Here is a 16,696-nt window from a genome sequence, read left to right on the forward strand (position 1 = left end):
AATGTTTACTCCAATACTAAGCAAGTTATTCTCCATTCCAGTTGTGTTAGGTTTAAGCTCTCTCTCTCTTTTTTTTTTTTTTCAATACGATTCCCTACACATCTAAAGATTTTAAGTTCGATTAAGTTGATTTGAACCCAATAAAAATTTCTCACGTACAGTGAATCATAAACTTTTTTTTTCTTCATGTAATTCCTCTTTATTATCGTTCTTTCTTGTTGTTGTTTTTATTTTTTGTCCTCTCCTCTTTTATATATATTGCATATTTTTTATTTGTTTTTCATTTTTATTAAAAATATAAAGCAAACATATTTATGAGTTAATAAAACAAAAATAAAATAATTAAAAAAATAAATTTTTTTTAATTATACAGAATTTATTTAGAACAGTAGCACCACTCATACTAAAAGCTCTAAAATTCTAATACCATGTCATGAAACCACTCATTCAAAAACTTAAGTTGATAGGAAAAGATAACACTAATGATTATATATCTAAGAGGAAGTATAAGAAACCAATAAAATATATGTACAATGTGTACAATGAAGGTTTAAGAATGTCCGATTCAGTATTAGAGATATAACCATCAGTGTTACATTTTCCTATTAGCTTAAGTTCTTGGGATGAGTGATTTCATAACATGGTATCAGAACTCTAAATTCAAAAGGTCAAAAGTTCGATCATTACACATTTGATAAATTTAAAGGGACCGCTTCGAGTTTATCTCTGTGAAAAGTGAAACTTTCTAGGACGCTGCCAATAAAAATTTTAAATACCAGTATATACACACCAAAAATTCCTTTCTAATTTCTTCAACTCCCATCCTCTTTCTGATTATTGTATCATTTTTATTTTTGTTCTTCTTAAAAAAATGAAATAAGACAAATTATGAGTAGATAAAAAAAAAGACTGTGACAAAGAAAAAGAGGAAGATAGAGTTTTTAATTATATAAAAATTATCTAAAAAATTGACATAAATTCTTACTAAAAGATAAAAAGAATTATGAAAATATAAAATAAAAAAAGGTGATAATAAAAAAGAAGAGAAAGAAGAAGGAAAGTTTTAAATTGTATTAAATTTATTAAGAATATATTATTAAAATTTTTTAATTTTGACATTAAAATTTTTTAACCGTAATATATAAAAATTTAACTAATTTTGTTATCATTGAACTAATTGAGTATTATTGAACTCATATATAAGAGGTGTAGCTATTTTGGTATTATTTGTAACGTTTGATTCTAAAGCACATTTAAATTTATTACGGTACTAAGTCATTGATTAATGAGTTATTGTATACACAAAGTGTAACCTCAAGCATAAGCGAACTAGTGACTAATGAGTTAATCACTAGACTAACCCAACTTAATTATAAATTTAACTTAATTAAAAAAGTTAGTTGTATAGTATTTTTATTTTTAATAATATTATTTTTAATTTTAATCCATCTTGTCATTTTCAAAACTAATCCTTCCACTTATTTAGATTTTAATGCGAAATAGATAAATACAATTGAAAATGTTTGATAACAAAAAAAAATTAACTAAAAAAAAATTATAATTTATCTTATTTAATATTTATTAATTGTTGCGATAATTAATAAATATTAAATAAGACAAGTTCTATCTGTATTTTTTGTCTCTTTAACATTATATTATCATATACAACAAGTTAAGAGGGTAAAAGTATAAGTGTGTAACAGATCACGCACCAAAAAATCACTACTCTATTATTTGGTGGTTATTAGGTCATAATAATTAATTAGTTATAAATGCCATTAAAATCGAGTGAAACGTTTTCTTATTTATTTGAATGAGGTGATTGGCCAAATGAATGTAATAAGATGATTTGAAATAACGCGAGTGAGTGAGTGGAATAATGGTTTTTTTATTTTAATAAATAAAATAATTATAATAATTATCGAAATAAATAATTTAAAAAATATTTATCAAAATAAATATTTTTTTCATATAAATAAGATAATTTTGCATGTATTTTGTTTACTGTGTAAACGAGATAAGACAGGTAGACGTGATATCTATATATTTCGTTTACTTTTTTTTTTAAATATTTAAAAATAATAACAAATATTAATAATATCAATAATTCAAAATTGTAGCATGTAATCAGTACATAAAAAATGTTAGTAGAAGAGATTAAAATTATTTAAATGGGAGCATGAAGTTGATACACGATGAATTAAACATAGAAAGATAAAATAACCATTTGTCAATTGTTAGGAGAAGTTGATGGGGACAGTATCTCCATCAATCTCTCCGCAAACTGTTATTTCTTCTTTTTGTATTTTATTTATCGTACATCAACTTCACGCTTCCATTATTTCAATTTTTAGAAGTGGACACAATTACCTAATTTATTCTCATCATGGAATTTTTTTTGAACATGTACTAATTTTTTATTTTTCAAATTTAAATCAATCAAATTGAATCATAATTTATTCTAAAAATTTTTATGTACTCTTTTTGAGTACTAATTGATCAAACATATTCATTTTACTCTCTTTTACTAACTTGTTTATGTACAAACTACATGCTAAAAATTTAGATTATTGATATTATTAATATTTTTTATTATTTTTAAACAAAATTATTTTTTTAAAAATACATTTATCCTGTGGATAAGATAAAAGAGGAGTATTTATTTCGACAAATATTTTTTAAATTATTTATTTCGATAATTATTATATTTATTTAATTTATAAAAATAAAAGATTTCAAAAAAAAAAAAAAATCCAACTGATTAATCATGGAATTACCAATTACTAATCACCAACACTTACCGACAACTCTTCTAATAATTTGTGCCACCTCTGAATAGGTAATTTAAAAAAGTGTATTATTATTATTATTATTATTATTATTATTATAATAATAATAATAATAATAATAATAATAATAATAACACTTTTTTTTGTTAGAAATAAATAAAATGAATAATAATGTTTTAAAATTTAAATTAAAATATTTTTTTAATACAAACATAAAGGATATCTTTTAATTATATTAAATACAAAAATATCAAATAATTTTAATTTAAAAATTTTTAGAATAATCTTTAATAATTTTATTATTATTATTATTATTATTATTATTATTATTATTATTATTATTATTATTTAGTGACTATATATATATATATACATAAAAATTTAATAAATAAATTTATTATTATTTTTATAAAAAAATACAAAAAATTATGGTACAATATTATTATACAATTAATAATAATAAAAAATTATTTTATTTTTTTCGTCAGAGGATGGTTATGTTTAATAGAGAAAAACATTGGAAATTGACCTGTGTTTTAGTTTTTTTAGGGACTAAAATGTTCATTTTAAAAATATTTAGGGACTAATTTGGGTAATTATTCTGTCGAAAAATGAACTAGAGACCGATTTGCCTGTCGAAGTAAAACTTTAAGAATTGATTTGCGTATTAATTTTGTTTGGGAACTAAAATGTCTACTTTTAAAATATTTGAAGACTGATTTAGATAATTACTCGAAATAATATGATTTGCGAGAGTAAAGTGAACATTAAAAGCCCAACTTAATTATATGGGCCAAGCCCAAGAAAAATCAATATTCCTTAACATAGTTATAAGAATCGGATCTTGACCAATATGTTGGCCTCGTAGAAACCACATCCCAAGTTCGAATCCCAACTATGGCTGGGTAGTGATGAAACTTTTAGTGTGTGAGTGTGTATGACAAAAAAAAAAAGAATCGGATCAAATCAGAAAGAATAGAACATAGAATCTGATTGAACTGTTCGGTTTGATGAAAATCAGAGAATCGGCGGTTTTTATGATCCGACCGGTTTGAAACTTGTTTTTTTTTTTAATTTTCTAAAAGGACTTCCTTTGGTTTTAAGAAAAAGGGGAAAGATTCTAAAAATCGGATCGGACCGTCTGGTTCAACCAGATTAATCGGAAATCGGTCATTTGACCGGTCCAATTAACGTTCAAACCTATTTAACAAAAAGTCGGTTAAAAAACAGGTCAAATTGGCGGTTAACCGGTGAACCGGCTGAACCGGCCGGATTTTATAAAAGCCCGATTCTCCTCCTTCGGCGGCAAAACACAGTCGTTTTGATGAAAGGAAAAAAATAAAATAAAATCCACCCCCAAACAGCACACCCTACGTCCCACCCCTCTCTCTTCTCTCTCACTCTCACATTCGCCAAAATGAATCCCTAATTTAACCCAATTAACCCTATCAGAGCCCCCAGCCGCCGCTACCGTCAGCCCCCCGCCGCCGCCACTCTTCTCTTCCTCATTGTCTCTGTGCTCGTCGCGAAGCCCCACCAGCCCCGCCACTCTTCTCCTCCTCACCGTCTCTGTGCTCGTCGTGAAACCCGTCTCTGTGATCGTCGTCGTCGGCAGTGACAGAGGGTGCCGTCGTCGTCATCCTCCTCGATCCTCTTCTCCTCTACGTCACGAGAACGGTTGCTCAATCCTCTTCAAGCGCGTCCTCTCCTCCGTGAATCTCTGCCCGGAGCCTCGCCGTGGAATCTCTGCTCGGTTCCTCGCCGTCGCAAACTGATCCTCTTCTGAGCTCACTGTCACCGTCGTTCCTCCCTCGCAGTGTCTCCAGTAAGCCGCTGCTTCTTTAGTTTCGATTTCTAAGATTCTGGCTTCTGAGTTTGATTTTTTGTACTAGATTTTGAGTTGGGATTGTGTTCTGAGTTGGGTTGTTGCTTAATGTGATTCTGAATTTAATTTGGATTGTTTCTCTTAGTTTTTCTGTTTCTGGATTTGGAGATTGAGTTGTCTGTATTCTAAGTTTTTGTTGTTGAAAAGCATTGAATTTGTTGAACCTAGTTAGGGTTTGGTTAGTTATAAGAGGCTTGTTGCACAATAAGAGATTTCATCAATGTGTTATTCAATTGAATTGTATAAGAGAATAATTAGCCTTGGCTTGACAATGTTGCCTGCAAGATCACTTCTTTGATGCAGCAATAGCCAGTAAAGTCCTAATCTTCACAAACTGAAGTTAAGGTTTCCTCCAAATCTATCCAATATTTATTCTTGAGCAAAGCCTGGAACAGGACGATAGGAATAATAGCCTACCTCAGGGTTGTTGTTTGGAATTGGATCATGGCTTGAGTCTGGAGAGGGAGAAGCGTTGGTTTACTGATCTCTTTCAGGTCCTGGCTGAGCTTCAACAAGATCTGGTGTTAGATGAAGTTTCTTTCTGGTATACACTAATTTTTAGCAGTTTGAGTGGAAATTCTGCCTCAGTTAGTTGTTTTTAAAGTCATCAATAAATTTAACTCAATCTGAATACTATCAATGGACTTTTCATCTTCAATTTTATTATATCTTAAATTTTTAATATACTAATGGATATATTATAGTAACATGTATTATTCCCCAATGGTCATAATCATAATAATATATTATTTAAAGAACAATATTTAAAATTGTGAAATTATGAACCTCTAATGTCTTTAATGTATCGAGTGTGTGTTTTTAAGAAAACTACCAATGTTTAATCTTGAGGTATAACACCAGTCTCATGTTGAAGTATAACTTTAAAATTATTTTCATATTAAAATTTTTTTACTTAAAAATTAATGAATTTAAATATGTAAAATTATATATTAAATTTTTAATAACTTTATTTAATATTTAATTAAATCGGTTGAACCCTGATTGAACCATTGAACCAGTGAACCAGTCGCCTCACCGGTTCATTGACCGATCCGGTTCTCGCAACCTTCAGACGAACGCCGAATAACCGGTACCCCATCCCCATTCCCCCCAATCCTAATTCCGTAAAGTTCCAAACGGCAGCACCCAGGGGCAAGTAACCTTCACGACCTCACCTCACCGCAACACCGCCGGCCGTGTCGTCTTCTTCGTGTCGCAGGACACGGTGCGGCTCCGACGACATCACCTGCACCGCGGCTCCTTTGTCTTCTTCGTCGCTTCTCGTTTCTCCGCGGCTCCTTGCTCCGCTTCGTCGTCGCGTTCTCTCCGTCGTCTGCGTCCTCTGCTCTCTCGGACAGGTTGGTGGTCTCCTCATATTCCTAACTGATTTATCTTCTTCTAATGCAGTGGCAATATGTTAAATTTGAGCATGAATCTGTTTGGTTGTGGTCTCTTAATTTCTTGAATTTTTTGAATTTGTTGAATTTTTTAGTATGAATTAATTTCCTGAATTCTGAATTTGTTGAGTATGAATCTGGTTGTTGAATTTCTTGGATTTATTGAGTTTGTTGAATTTTTTAGTATGAATCTGTTTAGGATAATTTCTTGAATTTGTTGAGTATAAATCTGTTTATTGAATTTCTTGAATTTGTTGAATTTTTTAGTATGAATTAATTTCTTGAATTTCTGAATTTATTGATTATGAATCTGTTGGTTGAATTTTTTGAATTTGTTAAATTTTTTAGTATGAATCTGTTTAGGATAATTTCTTGAATTTGTTGAGTATGAATCTGTTTGTTGAGTATGAATCTATTTAGGATAATTTCTTGAATCTGTTTATTTACGTGGACTACAACGAAATACATGTCACTTTGAAACAGGGAGATAGGAACAAGCTAGATAAGCTATTTTCTCTCCTGTTTCTTATATCAATCCAACAATCATGATATGACCCAAGAAATTTATATAAAAGCTCGAGTAAAGTTTTAAGAAGTATTTATGAGTTGGGATTCGCTAATGAGAAAAAGAAAATGGAAAGACCTAAAGTGTGTAGACTATACCATATCTTTTTCTTTGTATTTACTGTGTGTCACTTCCCTATTGTCAGAGGATAAAATGATAAATGCATAATGAATATAGAAGAAAAGAATCGTGATGTGCAAGTGTTTTCAGTATATTAATATGAGAAAAATGTAAATGTAACCCCCTGGGGGGACAATTTATAGTTGTTTATAGAAACATTCTGTTTTTGGTCAATTGAAAATATAGATTTATTTATTTATTTATTTATTTGGTTTAGAATCGGGGTATAATCTAGATTTAGTTAACCTTAATTATCATTGACCAAGATGTACTTGTATAATGCTAGATCAATTGATTTGGAAGATGATCTGGATGATGATGGAGCTAATAATTATGTGGAAAATGCAAATCAAAATGAAACCAATCAGGATGTAGCTTCACATTTGTCAGATGAAGAACAATTCCCCGACTTTGAAATCACTCCTTGGATATAGTTCATGGATTGTTATTCTTATTGTGTCTAATTAAGATACTATTGTAGTAGTACTAACTAATTTCATGTCTATCTTTAACACTACAGCTTTGATCCATTGGATCCCGGAGTCGCAGTGTTCTCCTCCATGGATCGCCGGAAAAAGAGAGAGAAAACGACGGTAACTAAACCCTCAACGGTAGATGCTCCCTCGCCACCGAAAATCTCACCTTCAGAGGCATTCCTCGTCACACTTTCTACTGTTTTTGGGTTGGGTTTAGCGTTCTATGTTGCTAATAGTGGCTTCTCAATAGACCTTGTCACTGATCCTTCTCGCACTATCTTCTTCATCTGGGTACCTTCTATTCCTCCCTAGTTAATCACTTTTCATTGTTTTTGTAATGCTCCGTTTATTCCATTTTTTGGAAGGAAAAAAAACCCTTTCTTATTGCCTTATTCTGCATCGTTTTTCTTTTTTAAATCCCAGATTGTGGAGCTTCCAATTGTGATCCTTCTCTACAGTCGCTATCGACAGAATCCCCGGCAATGCATGGTAGCTTACATTTTCTTCAAAATTTTCCCCCTTATATGATGGTCTGAACTTAGTCGGAAGCACATAAGGAAAAAAGAAAAAGGAAAAAAAATGGAAAAAAAGCCTTTATCTTCATCTGATAGTGATAACAATCTAGTAGGAAATTCATGTTCATTGGACTTCAAAATTTTTTTTCCCTTATATTTTATATATATGTATGTTGTTTAATTTATCAATAATACAGCAATTTCGAACACATGCGGGTTCCTCGTCTGGAGGATCTAATTTCTTAGTGTTTGGTTTTCGTGTGTCATGTGCAGTACCTGCGAGCCGTTGGACGTGGCTTGCTAGCAGTTCCAATAGGTTAGTTGAAACTTATGCTTCCTCTTTTGTCCTTGTTCTTGATTAATTTGGATGTCACTGCTTTTTGTGTTTGTACTATCCTTTTTGAGTTTTTCTTCACAGCCACTGCACTGCTGGCCTGTTTCAATAACCTGAAATAGTTTTCTTTTGGGAAGTCAATGTATTATAGATTGAGCCATAAAAGTGTTTTCTGGCATTAGAGTAGTTAAATCAAGGTCATAGGTTCAAGCCGTGTAAAGGCCACCGATGTGATTATCAGGTTAGGCTGCATATATTACAATCTTTGGATGCGGCCATTCTCCGGATTCTGCATTAATGCGGGATACCTCTGAACCGGACTGCTTTTCTTTAGAGTAGTTAAAATTAAACAAAGTTATTAACAATCCTTTTCTCATTTTTATTTCACCTTTGTATTTTCCTCATCCCTATTTGTGTTGTGCTCTTTCTTGGCCGACTCATTTTAAATTTTTTAAGCTAACTGATTCACTGTTTTTATTACAGGGGCGCTACTAAATTGTTTAGGAGCTATTGCTTTGGGGGCACCTGTCACCTTTCAGTATGTGAAATAAGTGGTATATACAGTTTTTTGTTTTATGTTATTTCAGTCTGCATAAGACTGCAATGCTATCGCTGTTGAGGAGGAAATAAGAGGTTAAAAGTATGTATGTATATTCTAATTGAAGCAAAATGTGTGGTATTTTATATAATTCTAACTTCCGCAAGTCTCTGTAACTCAGGTTTCTCCCAAAGACTGTAAATTGGTCTCTTATGATGTCATTGTTCACAGTGAGTGTCTATTTTATTACCATTTGCTTATTTTACATCTTCTTGAAGACTACACTATTGTTGTTTTAAATTTGACTTGTGTGGTGTAATGTATTTTTGTCCATTGATTTTGCGGGGATACTTTGCATTCTTGAAAACATTTTTCAGATGTATGATTACCAGATTTCTTTTAGGCCTGTGGCTCGTGATTGTTTATAAATTAAGTGTATAAACTCACATTTTGTACTATAACAGACAGTTCCAGCATCATGTGTTCTTGGTTCATCATGGGCTCATTGGAAGCGGATCTTTGCACAAACACAGTATGATTCATGTATTTTTTGTTTCCTTACCATGTTTCTTCATTAAAAAAAAAAAGAAAAAAAACATTCTTACCATGCTGCACAAACACAGACATCCTTGTATTTTCCTTACATTTCCCCCCCTCTCCTTGTATTCACATTTAGGCCAAATGGATCTGTAGAGTATTTGATTTGTTTGCCAGCTCATGGAGCAGTTATTGGGGGCTGGTTTGGGGCTTGGCCAATGCCACTTGACTGGGAGAGGCCATGGCAGGTAATCTCCTTTTTATAAACTCTTCTCCCATCTCAACTCACAAGTTACTTACCACTGGTCATGTGTCTATAATTTCTTCTATTCCCATGAAGAGAGTTCACTTTAGATGTAACATTACTCTTATACTAACTAAAACTATTTTTAATCTGTTTGGCCATCATGATCTTAATAATGTTCCATTATTTGTTAGGAATGGCCTATTTGTGTGAGCTATGGAGCAATAGGTGGGTACATGGTGGGATTGGTAGCATCATGTGTCTTTGTTCTTGCTTGTGCTAGATCGCAGCATGTCAAACAAACATGAAGTCCCGATTGGCCACAGGAAATTTTGATTCATCTTCTCATTTTTCCTTGTGAATGAAAAATGGAAAAATTAACTAGTATTGGTTCAAATGCAAGTTAAGCGCAAGGAAAAAATGTTTGTCCCCTAACATTTTAGTTTTTTTTTTGGTTGAATTTAATGTATTTTTCTAATTGAAATCATGTACACATGTGGACAATTTCTTGTGCAAGTTTGTTCTTGGATATTTGGTTAAATCTTAATTCAGAATTTTTGTGAAACTTCTAATATTAGTCCAATCAATCAACAAAATGAGAATTGTAAGCAAAGCTTTGCATGAACATTACTGACATTGTACAAGAATGAAAATAAAAAATAAAAAAATAAAAAATTACTCGTCCAAAAGTTTTTTCCAGCACTATCTTGCTACAATCTGAGACATTGTTGCTTCGTTAACCGAATAATGTTCTTGCTTCATAACAAATTCACCGTGCTCCTGCATGTCTTTTTCTCTTGAAAACGCTGGCTTCTTTGGTGTAGCAAGAACAGTTTCACTTCTTAACATAGAAGAAATTTCCAACACAGAAGGCCTGTCATTGGCATCTTCTTGCACACATAATAGACCTATTTGTATGCACCTCAATATTTTGCAGCCTGAAGCTGTGTCATCAAGAAAAGGATCCGCAAACTCCATGCCTCTTCCTTCTTTCCACAATTCATAAGCCTGAAGAAACCAATTCCTCATTAGTCACAACCATGGACTTCTTCATTAAAATCAAACGAAACTATATAAAACATTAATCACATGCTATAGATAGTATCTTTACTTACATATTCCATCAAGGTTAAGTTTTCGTGCTCGCCATAATATCTTGTTACTTTGCCACCTATAATCTGCAGAAGTAGAACTCCAAAGCTATACACATCGGATTTTACTGAATACAAGCCTTTTTTAAGGTATTCAGGAGAGACATAACCACTGCATTAGAGAAAGAAAAGCAATATGATGCATTAGAAAGCTAGATGGAAAGAAAAAATCTTCTAGAGGAAATGTTTTAATTAGGTCCAATAAAAAGCTTACTATGTTCCAACAATCTTAGCCGTGTTTGCTTCTTGCTCATCTTTTGAGAATATTCTTGCCATACCAAAATCTGAAATCTTTGGTTTCATCTCACCATCTAACAGAATGTTGCTAGCTTTTATATCTCTATGAATTATTGTTAATCTCGAATATTCTTGTAGATAAAGTAGTCCCTGAGTAACACCCTCAATAATAGCTACACGCTTGCTCCAATCCAGAAGAAGCCGCCTGATAGGGTCTGATATAGAAGCAATTCATGGATCAAAATACTGGTTAATTGTCTTGTCCATAATTTATCCTTTGATCATAGATCATATATGTGAGCATCTACTATAACATCAAAACTTCAAACAATATGTTACATATTCACTCATTTAGTGTTTAGACAAGTGAAGATTACTGACCAAATAGATAGTAGTCAAGGCTTTTGTTTGGCATGTACTCATACACCAGCATCTGTTCTTCTCTATCAATGTAGAATCCCAACAACTGAACAAGATTCACATGCTGTAGTCTTGCAGTGAGTGTTACCTCATTCTTGAATTCTTCAAACCCTTGTGTTGAAGTCTTTGATAACTTCTTCACTGCTATTTCCCTGCCATCTGGTAATATTCCCTGTAGAAATCAAATAGGCACTGTACTTAATATCAGTAATTAGATATCATTATCTTAGGATTAATGTGCTGTAGTTAGATTCTGTACCTTGTAAACAGGACCATAGCCACCCTGACCAAGCTTGTTTTCAATCGAAAATCTATCAGTGGCTAACTCAATATCACATAAGCTAAAGACTTGCACATCAGGAACACAATCAGGAAAATGTCCTGCATCTCTAGCCGCAATTATGATTCCTAAGTAACAAATGAATAAACAAAATTCAGTGTCTTAGTTTCAACCAAGAGCACCACCAATGTTGAGTAATCTCAGGTCAACAAGAACTTACCCTTTGGTTTTACTAGTCTCCTTCTTATGTAGTAAATTATGAAACCCAACAGAATAATACATACAACACTTGTCAAAGTGATCACCACCGGTAACCGCCAATTATGGTGTTCTCCGCCGCCAACCACCTGTTGAGCTGAGAAAAAATAATATCCATAATAATAAGTAACGAGGAATACTAGAAGGTCATCGGAATTTATTGTTTTAGGCCGTTAAGTTAGTTAGATATATTGTTACTCGATTAAAGGAATTAGGTTGATGGCTAAAAATGACGGTAAAAAACAGTAAATTTTGATCATGGAATAGCATTTCTCACAAGTAATTATGCAGAAAAAAGAAAGGGATCAAATTAGTTATTAATTTTCAGTGTTGGTTTCTTTACCTGCAGCACTAGAAAGTTGCCATTTGTCATCATCATAGGGAACTTGCCATACAACATAACCACCTAGTTTCTTTTCTTTAGCATAAGACACCTTGGTTTTAACAGCATCGGCATCATCAAATCCTATCCAATTTGACCCAATTGAAAAATAATTGACCACGTAAGTAGCATTATACAACACAGTTGCTTCATATCTTTGAACATAATCCTTGATTTCCTTGTAGGTCATGTCTCCTCCTTTTGTGATTGCTGGACCTGTTGCTGCTGCACCTATTCCATTCTCCCTTTGGTTCCTAAGCTTCCATGCATATCCATAGAATGGTAACGACAAAACCAACTTACTAGCAGATACCCCACTATCTATCCATCGCTTGATTCCGGTGTCTGTGTTGACATCACTAGAAGGATCATACAAGGCTGAATGAGCTCCAGTAAAATTTGTTGATTGAGGTGTGTAGTAATCATAATCCAAAACATTTACCCAATTCAAGTTATCACTAATAGACTCCACAGGGTAAGAACCAAAATCAGAACCTGGTTGATATGGAACAGCCGCAGTTAAAATAAGTTCTTGATTATTATTGTTGGTGGAGTTTATTGCCTCAGATTTTGCAGCTTCTCTCCACTCTTGAAAGAGCAGTCCCATGTTTTTCAAGTCATTGGTAGTGTTAGCAGAAACCCATGAAAGATCAAGGCCTTGGAAGCCATAGGTTCTAGCGAGTGTTATTGAAGAGTGAATGAATGATTTTCTTGAAGAAGCATTGCTTACCATGGAAGATAAGACAGTGTAGTCAGCAGTACCACCACCGATGGAAAGAAGTGTAGAGAGAGATGGATTGGTGTGCTTGAGAGTGGCTGTGAAAGAAGGAAATGATGCTGCAGCATCGGAAGGGATGGAAAGTTCATAGGTTGAAGCGTTGACATCAGCAAAAGCGCATAGGAGGTGAGTGTAGAGAGAAGTTTCTATGTTAGAAACGGGAAATTCAGAACCGTAAAACCAGTAACCAGCTTTTATCCAACAGTGTGCTTGGTAGAAGAGAATCTGGAAGTGGAAGATGAGAAAGAGGAAGAGGAAGATGGGAGTTTTTGTGGTACAAGAACACCGCAGCATTTTGACTTAATTATCGTTGGTACTAAGAGAACAGAGAATAGAGATGAGAAATAAAGGTATATGCATGGTTATTAGTTATTACTTCATTTTTATTATTATTATTATTACCTTTTAATTTTTTGTTATTCAAGGATAATCGTTTTTTAATTTCAATATGGAGGCAAAGGTTGGGTTGGACATGGTTATGGAGAAGAGAGGTGCTTGACCTGTGTGTGGTATCAGAACACCACAAATCGGACCATGCGAGTTCTTCATAATTTGTCGGACGGTCCGAGTTGTAGCTAAAAATACGGATTCATACAAAAATTCGTATATATATACAAAACGCACAATCCGATTTGCATGCTGTGAAATTCAAATTTTCGCCCCTTCCAAATCGGACCCTCCGATTTATTAAGCAATTTTTGCTAACACAGAACTCGCAGGGTCTGAGTTCTAACTGTCCCACAATTTTGTCTAACACGCCCTATTTCCATATCCAGACACATCACATTCATGGGTTTCATAACGAAAAAATTGAGCCGAGGATAATTGGCGGTGTGGGAATGTTGAATTTATTTGATCTGATTTTATTGTTAATTATTTCTTTGGAATAAACCAAAAAGGATTCAAATGTGACAACAATACATAATAATATGATGACCGGGTCTATCTCCTTATTCTTTTGTATTTGAAGTGGTTAGTTAAAATGTTCAATAATGTATATACTTTTTCATATACTATATAGTATCTCGTATTATGTATGTATTTATTTTATTTATAATTATTCATATAAAATTGGTTGAAGTAATTTGTATATAAAGAAAATATAAATATTCAGCTTGCCACTCTAGTACTCGATCACTCTATCTCTGAGGTTCTCTTAACAAGAGAGAAGCTCCATACAGTAGCAGTTGACATCCGTGGTACGTGCTTAACAGCCATAAACAAGTTAAGTTAAAATAAACAAATTTAGATTTCAAGATCTTTTCTCTCTATTATTATTTAGTATTTTTTTGTTGGTGTCGTATTATTATTTAGTATGATACGAAATGCATAATTTTCTTTGGTTATTTAGTAGGAAAAGTAATATATTCAACAATAGGCGAGGAAGTCGCGTCAACGTAGGACCTAGGAGGCTCCAAACTTAATTGCACCCATGGATTATACTAGCAGAAGATTCGTCCAATGCACGGGTTGAAAAATTGGCCCAAAATACATAAGTAGTCTAATGTGTTGAATTATTAATTAAATGTAATAAATTTTTTTATTCTATCACAACTCAAAATATATAAGTATCCTTTTTTAATTTCTCACAGTTTGCATAAATATTTATGTTTTTTGAAACATTCATTTTGATTAGCACTTTTTAAAATTGACTATACATGTCTTGTTTCAAAGTATATTGTATCTTGTTCAACTTCATAAATTATGCGAATACAACTTAAAAATATAAACAATATAATTCAGAAGGTAAACATGAATAAGAACCATAACCAATATAATTTATGTATATTAAATTTTTTTTTGATTTATCGTGTTAAGATAATTTATTTTACAAAAATATAAGTCGTCATTTTTGAATGCTAATAGAGGTCTATTAAAAAGAGAGAGCCAAATGCATAAAAAGACAAAAAATTTAAGGATTTAAAAAAATATTACTTTGACCTTTTATTCTGTTTAAATACTAATTGAAGAAAGAGAAAAAAAAAATGAATATTTAAAATATCTCATCAAACTTGTTATTTTCTAAGATCAAAGAAAGAAGAAGAATGATAAGTGTAAAACTTCTTTGTCCAACTTCAACTCGTTCCTACAAATCTCTCAACCATTACCTTTTAATCAAAATCATGAGAATGGGTTAAAAAATTTTAATGAATTGTTATTTAAAAAAGGCACACAGGTGAATTTGAAACTCAATTTGGTTGTAACAAAAAAAAAGACAAACAGAAATTACGAAAATAAAAAATAGTAAAATAACAGGTAACAACTTTTCAAGATACAAAATAAGGACGACAGCAGTTAGAATTGAAACATTAAATTTTATAGATTTTCTCACTTTTTACAACAAAAATATTTTATTATTCCAAAGACATAAAATTATATCTTTTAAAAATCAAAGAAATAGAAAGGTCAAAATTAAGAAATATGGCATGAGTAATCCAAAGATTAAAAAAGTTATTTAATAAAAAAAAAATTATTTTATATATTGCATTCCTCAAACATATCTAGATGTCTCAAAATTAAAATTTTTTAATAATTAATATTTTTTCAAAAAAAAATAGGTTTCTTTTCTCCGATTTTAAATATTAAATAATAAAAAAAATTATCACCCCCTATCAATCCAACAATTAATAGTACCTCACTGTAATACAAATATACAAACATATTATATAAATACAAACTTAGTTGTTGTAGAATACATTGTGTGCTTCAAAATGTGAAAATACGTCTCAAACAAAGAAGAGAGTGTTTCAGATTGCATTTGTCTCCTCTCCGTAACATTTGGGACAAACGATGCAGCCTTGTACCCAGCTTCAACCTATAGAAAGCATCAATTTAATGTTATCTCAAAAATAACCAGAACAATCATAATATGTAATTTATCATTTATATATAAAAATTACCTCCTTCTTTGCCTTAGAGATCAATTCATGCTTACTTCTCTTTCTGTCATTATCTGGCAACTGATTTGATGTTTTCATGTTTTTTCTCCTTATTTTTCTTATTTTTAAATTTTTGATCCTCGTCGTTTTTCTCAGACTTTCCAAGATCTTTTTAAGATTGCCAATAAACATAGTGCCATTAAACATCACTGCGAACTTGGGTATAACTTTTAAGATTTTCAATTCAGAAGCTATGGTAATGTGATCACTATCCTATTTCTATGTGCAGAATGAAAGGTAGAAAAAATATTAAAAGACAAGGTATACATTCCAAATCACAATATGCAAGATCAGGACAATCAATTAAGTATATTGTGTGCCTTTTAAGTAAATGGGTATATTTTTTTCAACTATAACTTGCAATCTAGTACCTATTATATGGTGCCTTTTAAATTGTAAATGGGTATATTTTTTCCAACTATAACTTACAATCCAATTCTACTTATATACCCTTAGAGAGAAGTTCTTTGAAATTATAAATCATAGTCTTTCGAACAGTAGTTTGTATTTTGCATCCCTACCAATCAACACAAATTACAACAAATATTTGATAAATGACAAATGGAATAAAGAGAAAAATAAATTTAAATGAAATAAAATTTGAGACATCGATATAAAAAAAGTAAGGAGAAACACATCTAAATACAAAAAAAAATCCAAAAAAATTTAATAGATTTAGACCACTATAACTCACAGATTCATCAACCAAAATTATCTCCATAAAATTTGGGAGAAGCTGACCAGTAAAAATAGGAACAGTCCAAAGCCTAATCACCCTAACTTTGAAGTTCCATGCTTCTTTTTCAGGATTAATCTTATTAACCATATTCACGACAGTTCTCATCTTAAAA

General features: G+C 31.8%; 2 protein-coding genes across 6 annotated transcripts; one reads left to right on the forward strand and one right to left on the reverse strand.

Moving 5' to 3' along the window:
* Nucleotides 1-4,143: 4,143 nt before the first annotated feature.
* LOC107640956 (uncharacterized) lies at nt 4,144-9,965 on the forward strand. 5 transcript variants are annotated; one of them, XM_021106145.2, is made up of 10 exons: nt 4,144-5,218; nt 5,694-6,032; nt 7,043-7,523; nt 7,656-7,721; nt 8,021-8,063; nt 8,565-8,619; nt 8,801-8,849; nt 9,084-9,151; nt 9,296-9,404; nt 9,595-9,965. In XM_021106145.2, the coding sequence occupies exons 3-10, from the start codon at nt 7,317-7,319 to the stop codon at nt 9,706-9,708; spliced, it is 711 nt and encodes a 236-aa protein (XP_020961804.1). In that variant the 5' UTR covers nt 4,144-5,218; nt 5,694-6,032; nt 7,043-7,316; the 3' UTR covers nt 9,709-9,965. The 5 variants fall into 5 exon arrangements, with proteins under 5 accessions (XP_020961804.1, XP_088358352.1, XP_088358349.1 ...); XM_088502226.1 differs by having other exon boundaries at nt 4,145-5,218; nt 9,084-9,162; nt 9,334-9,404; XM_088502223.1 differs by having other exon boundaries at nt 4,145-5,218; nt 7,277-7,523.
* Nucleotides 9,955-13,280, reverse strand: LOC107640945 (uncharacterized). Its single transcript, XM_016344453.3, has 7 exons — nt 12,090-13,280; nt 11,709-11,843; nt 11,468-11,616; nt 11,170-11,380; nt 10,766-11,003; nt 10,516-10,663; nt 9,955-10,408 (listed from the first exon to the last, which is right to left on the reverse strand). Exons 1-7 carry the CDS (start codon nt 13,198-13,200, stop codon nt 10,103-10,105), a joined length of 2,298 nt encoding a protein of 765 aa, XP_016199939.1. The 5' UTR covers nt 13,201-13,280; the 3' UTR covers nt 9,955-10,102.
* Nucleotides 13,281-16,696: the final 3,416 nt, after the last annotated feature.

The sequence above is a fragment of the Arachis ipaensis genome, chromosome B1, assembly GCF_059453495.1.
Source record: "Arachis ipaensis isolate K30076 ecotype BB chromosome B1, ASM5945349v1, whole genome shotgun sequence".
Lineage (NCBI taxonomy): Eukaryota > Viridiplantae > Streptophyta > Magnoliopsida > Fabales > Fabaceae > Arachis > Arachis ipaensis.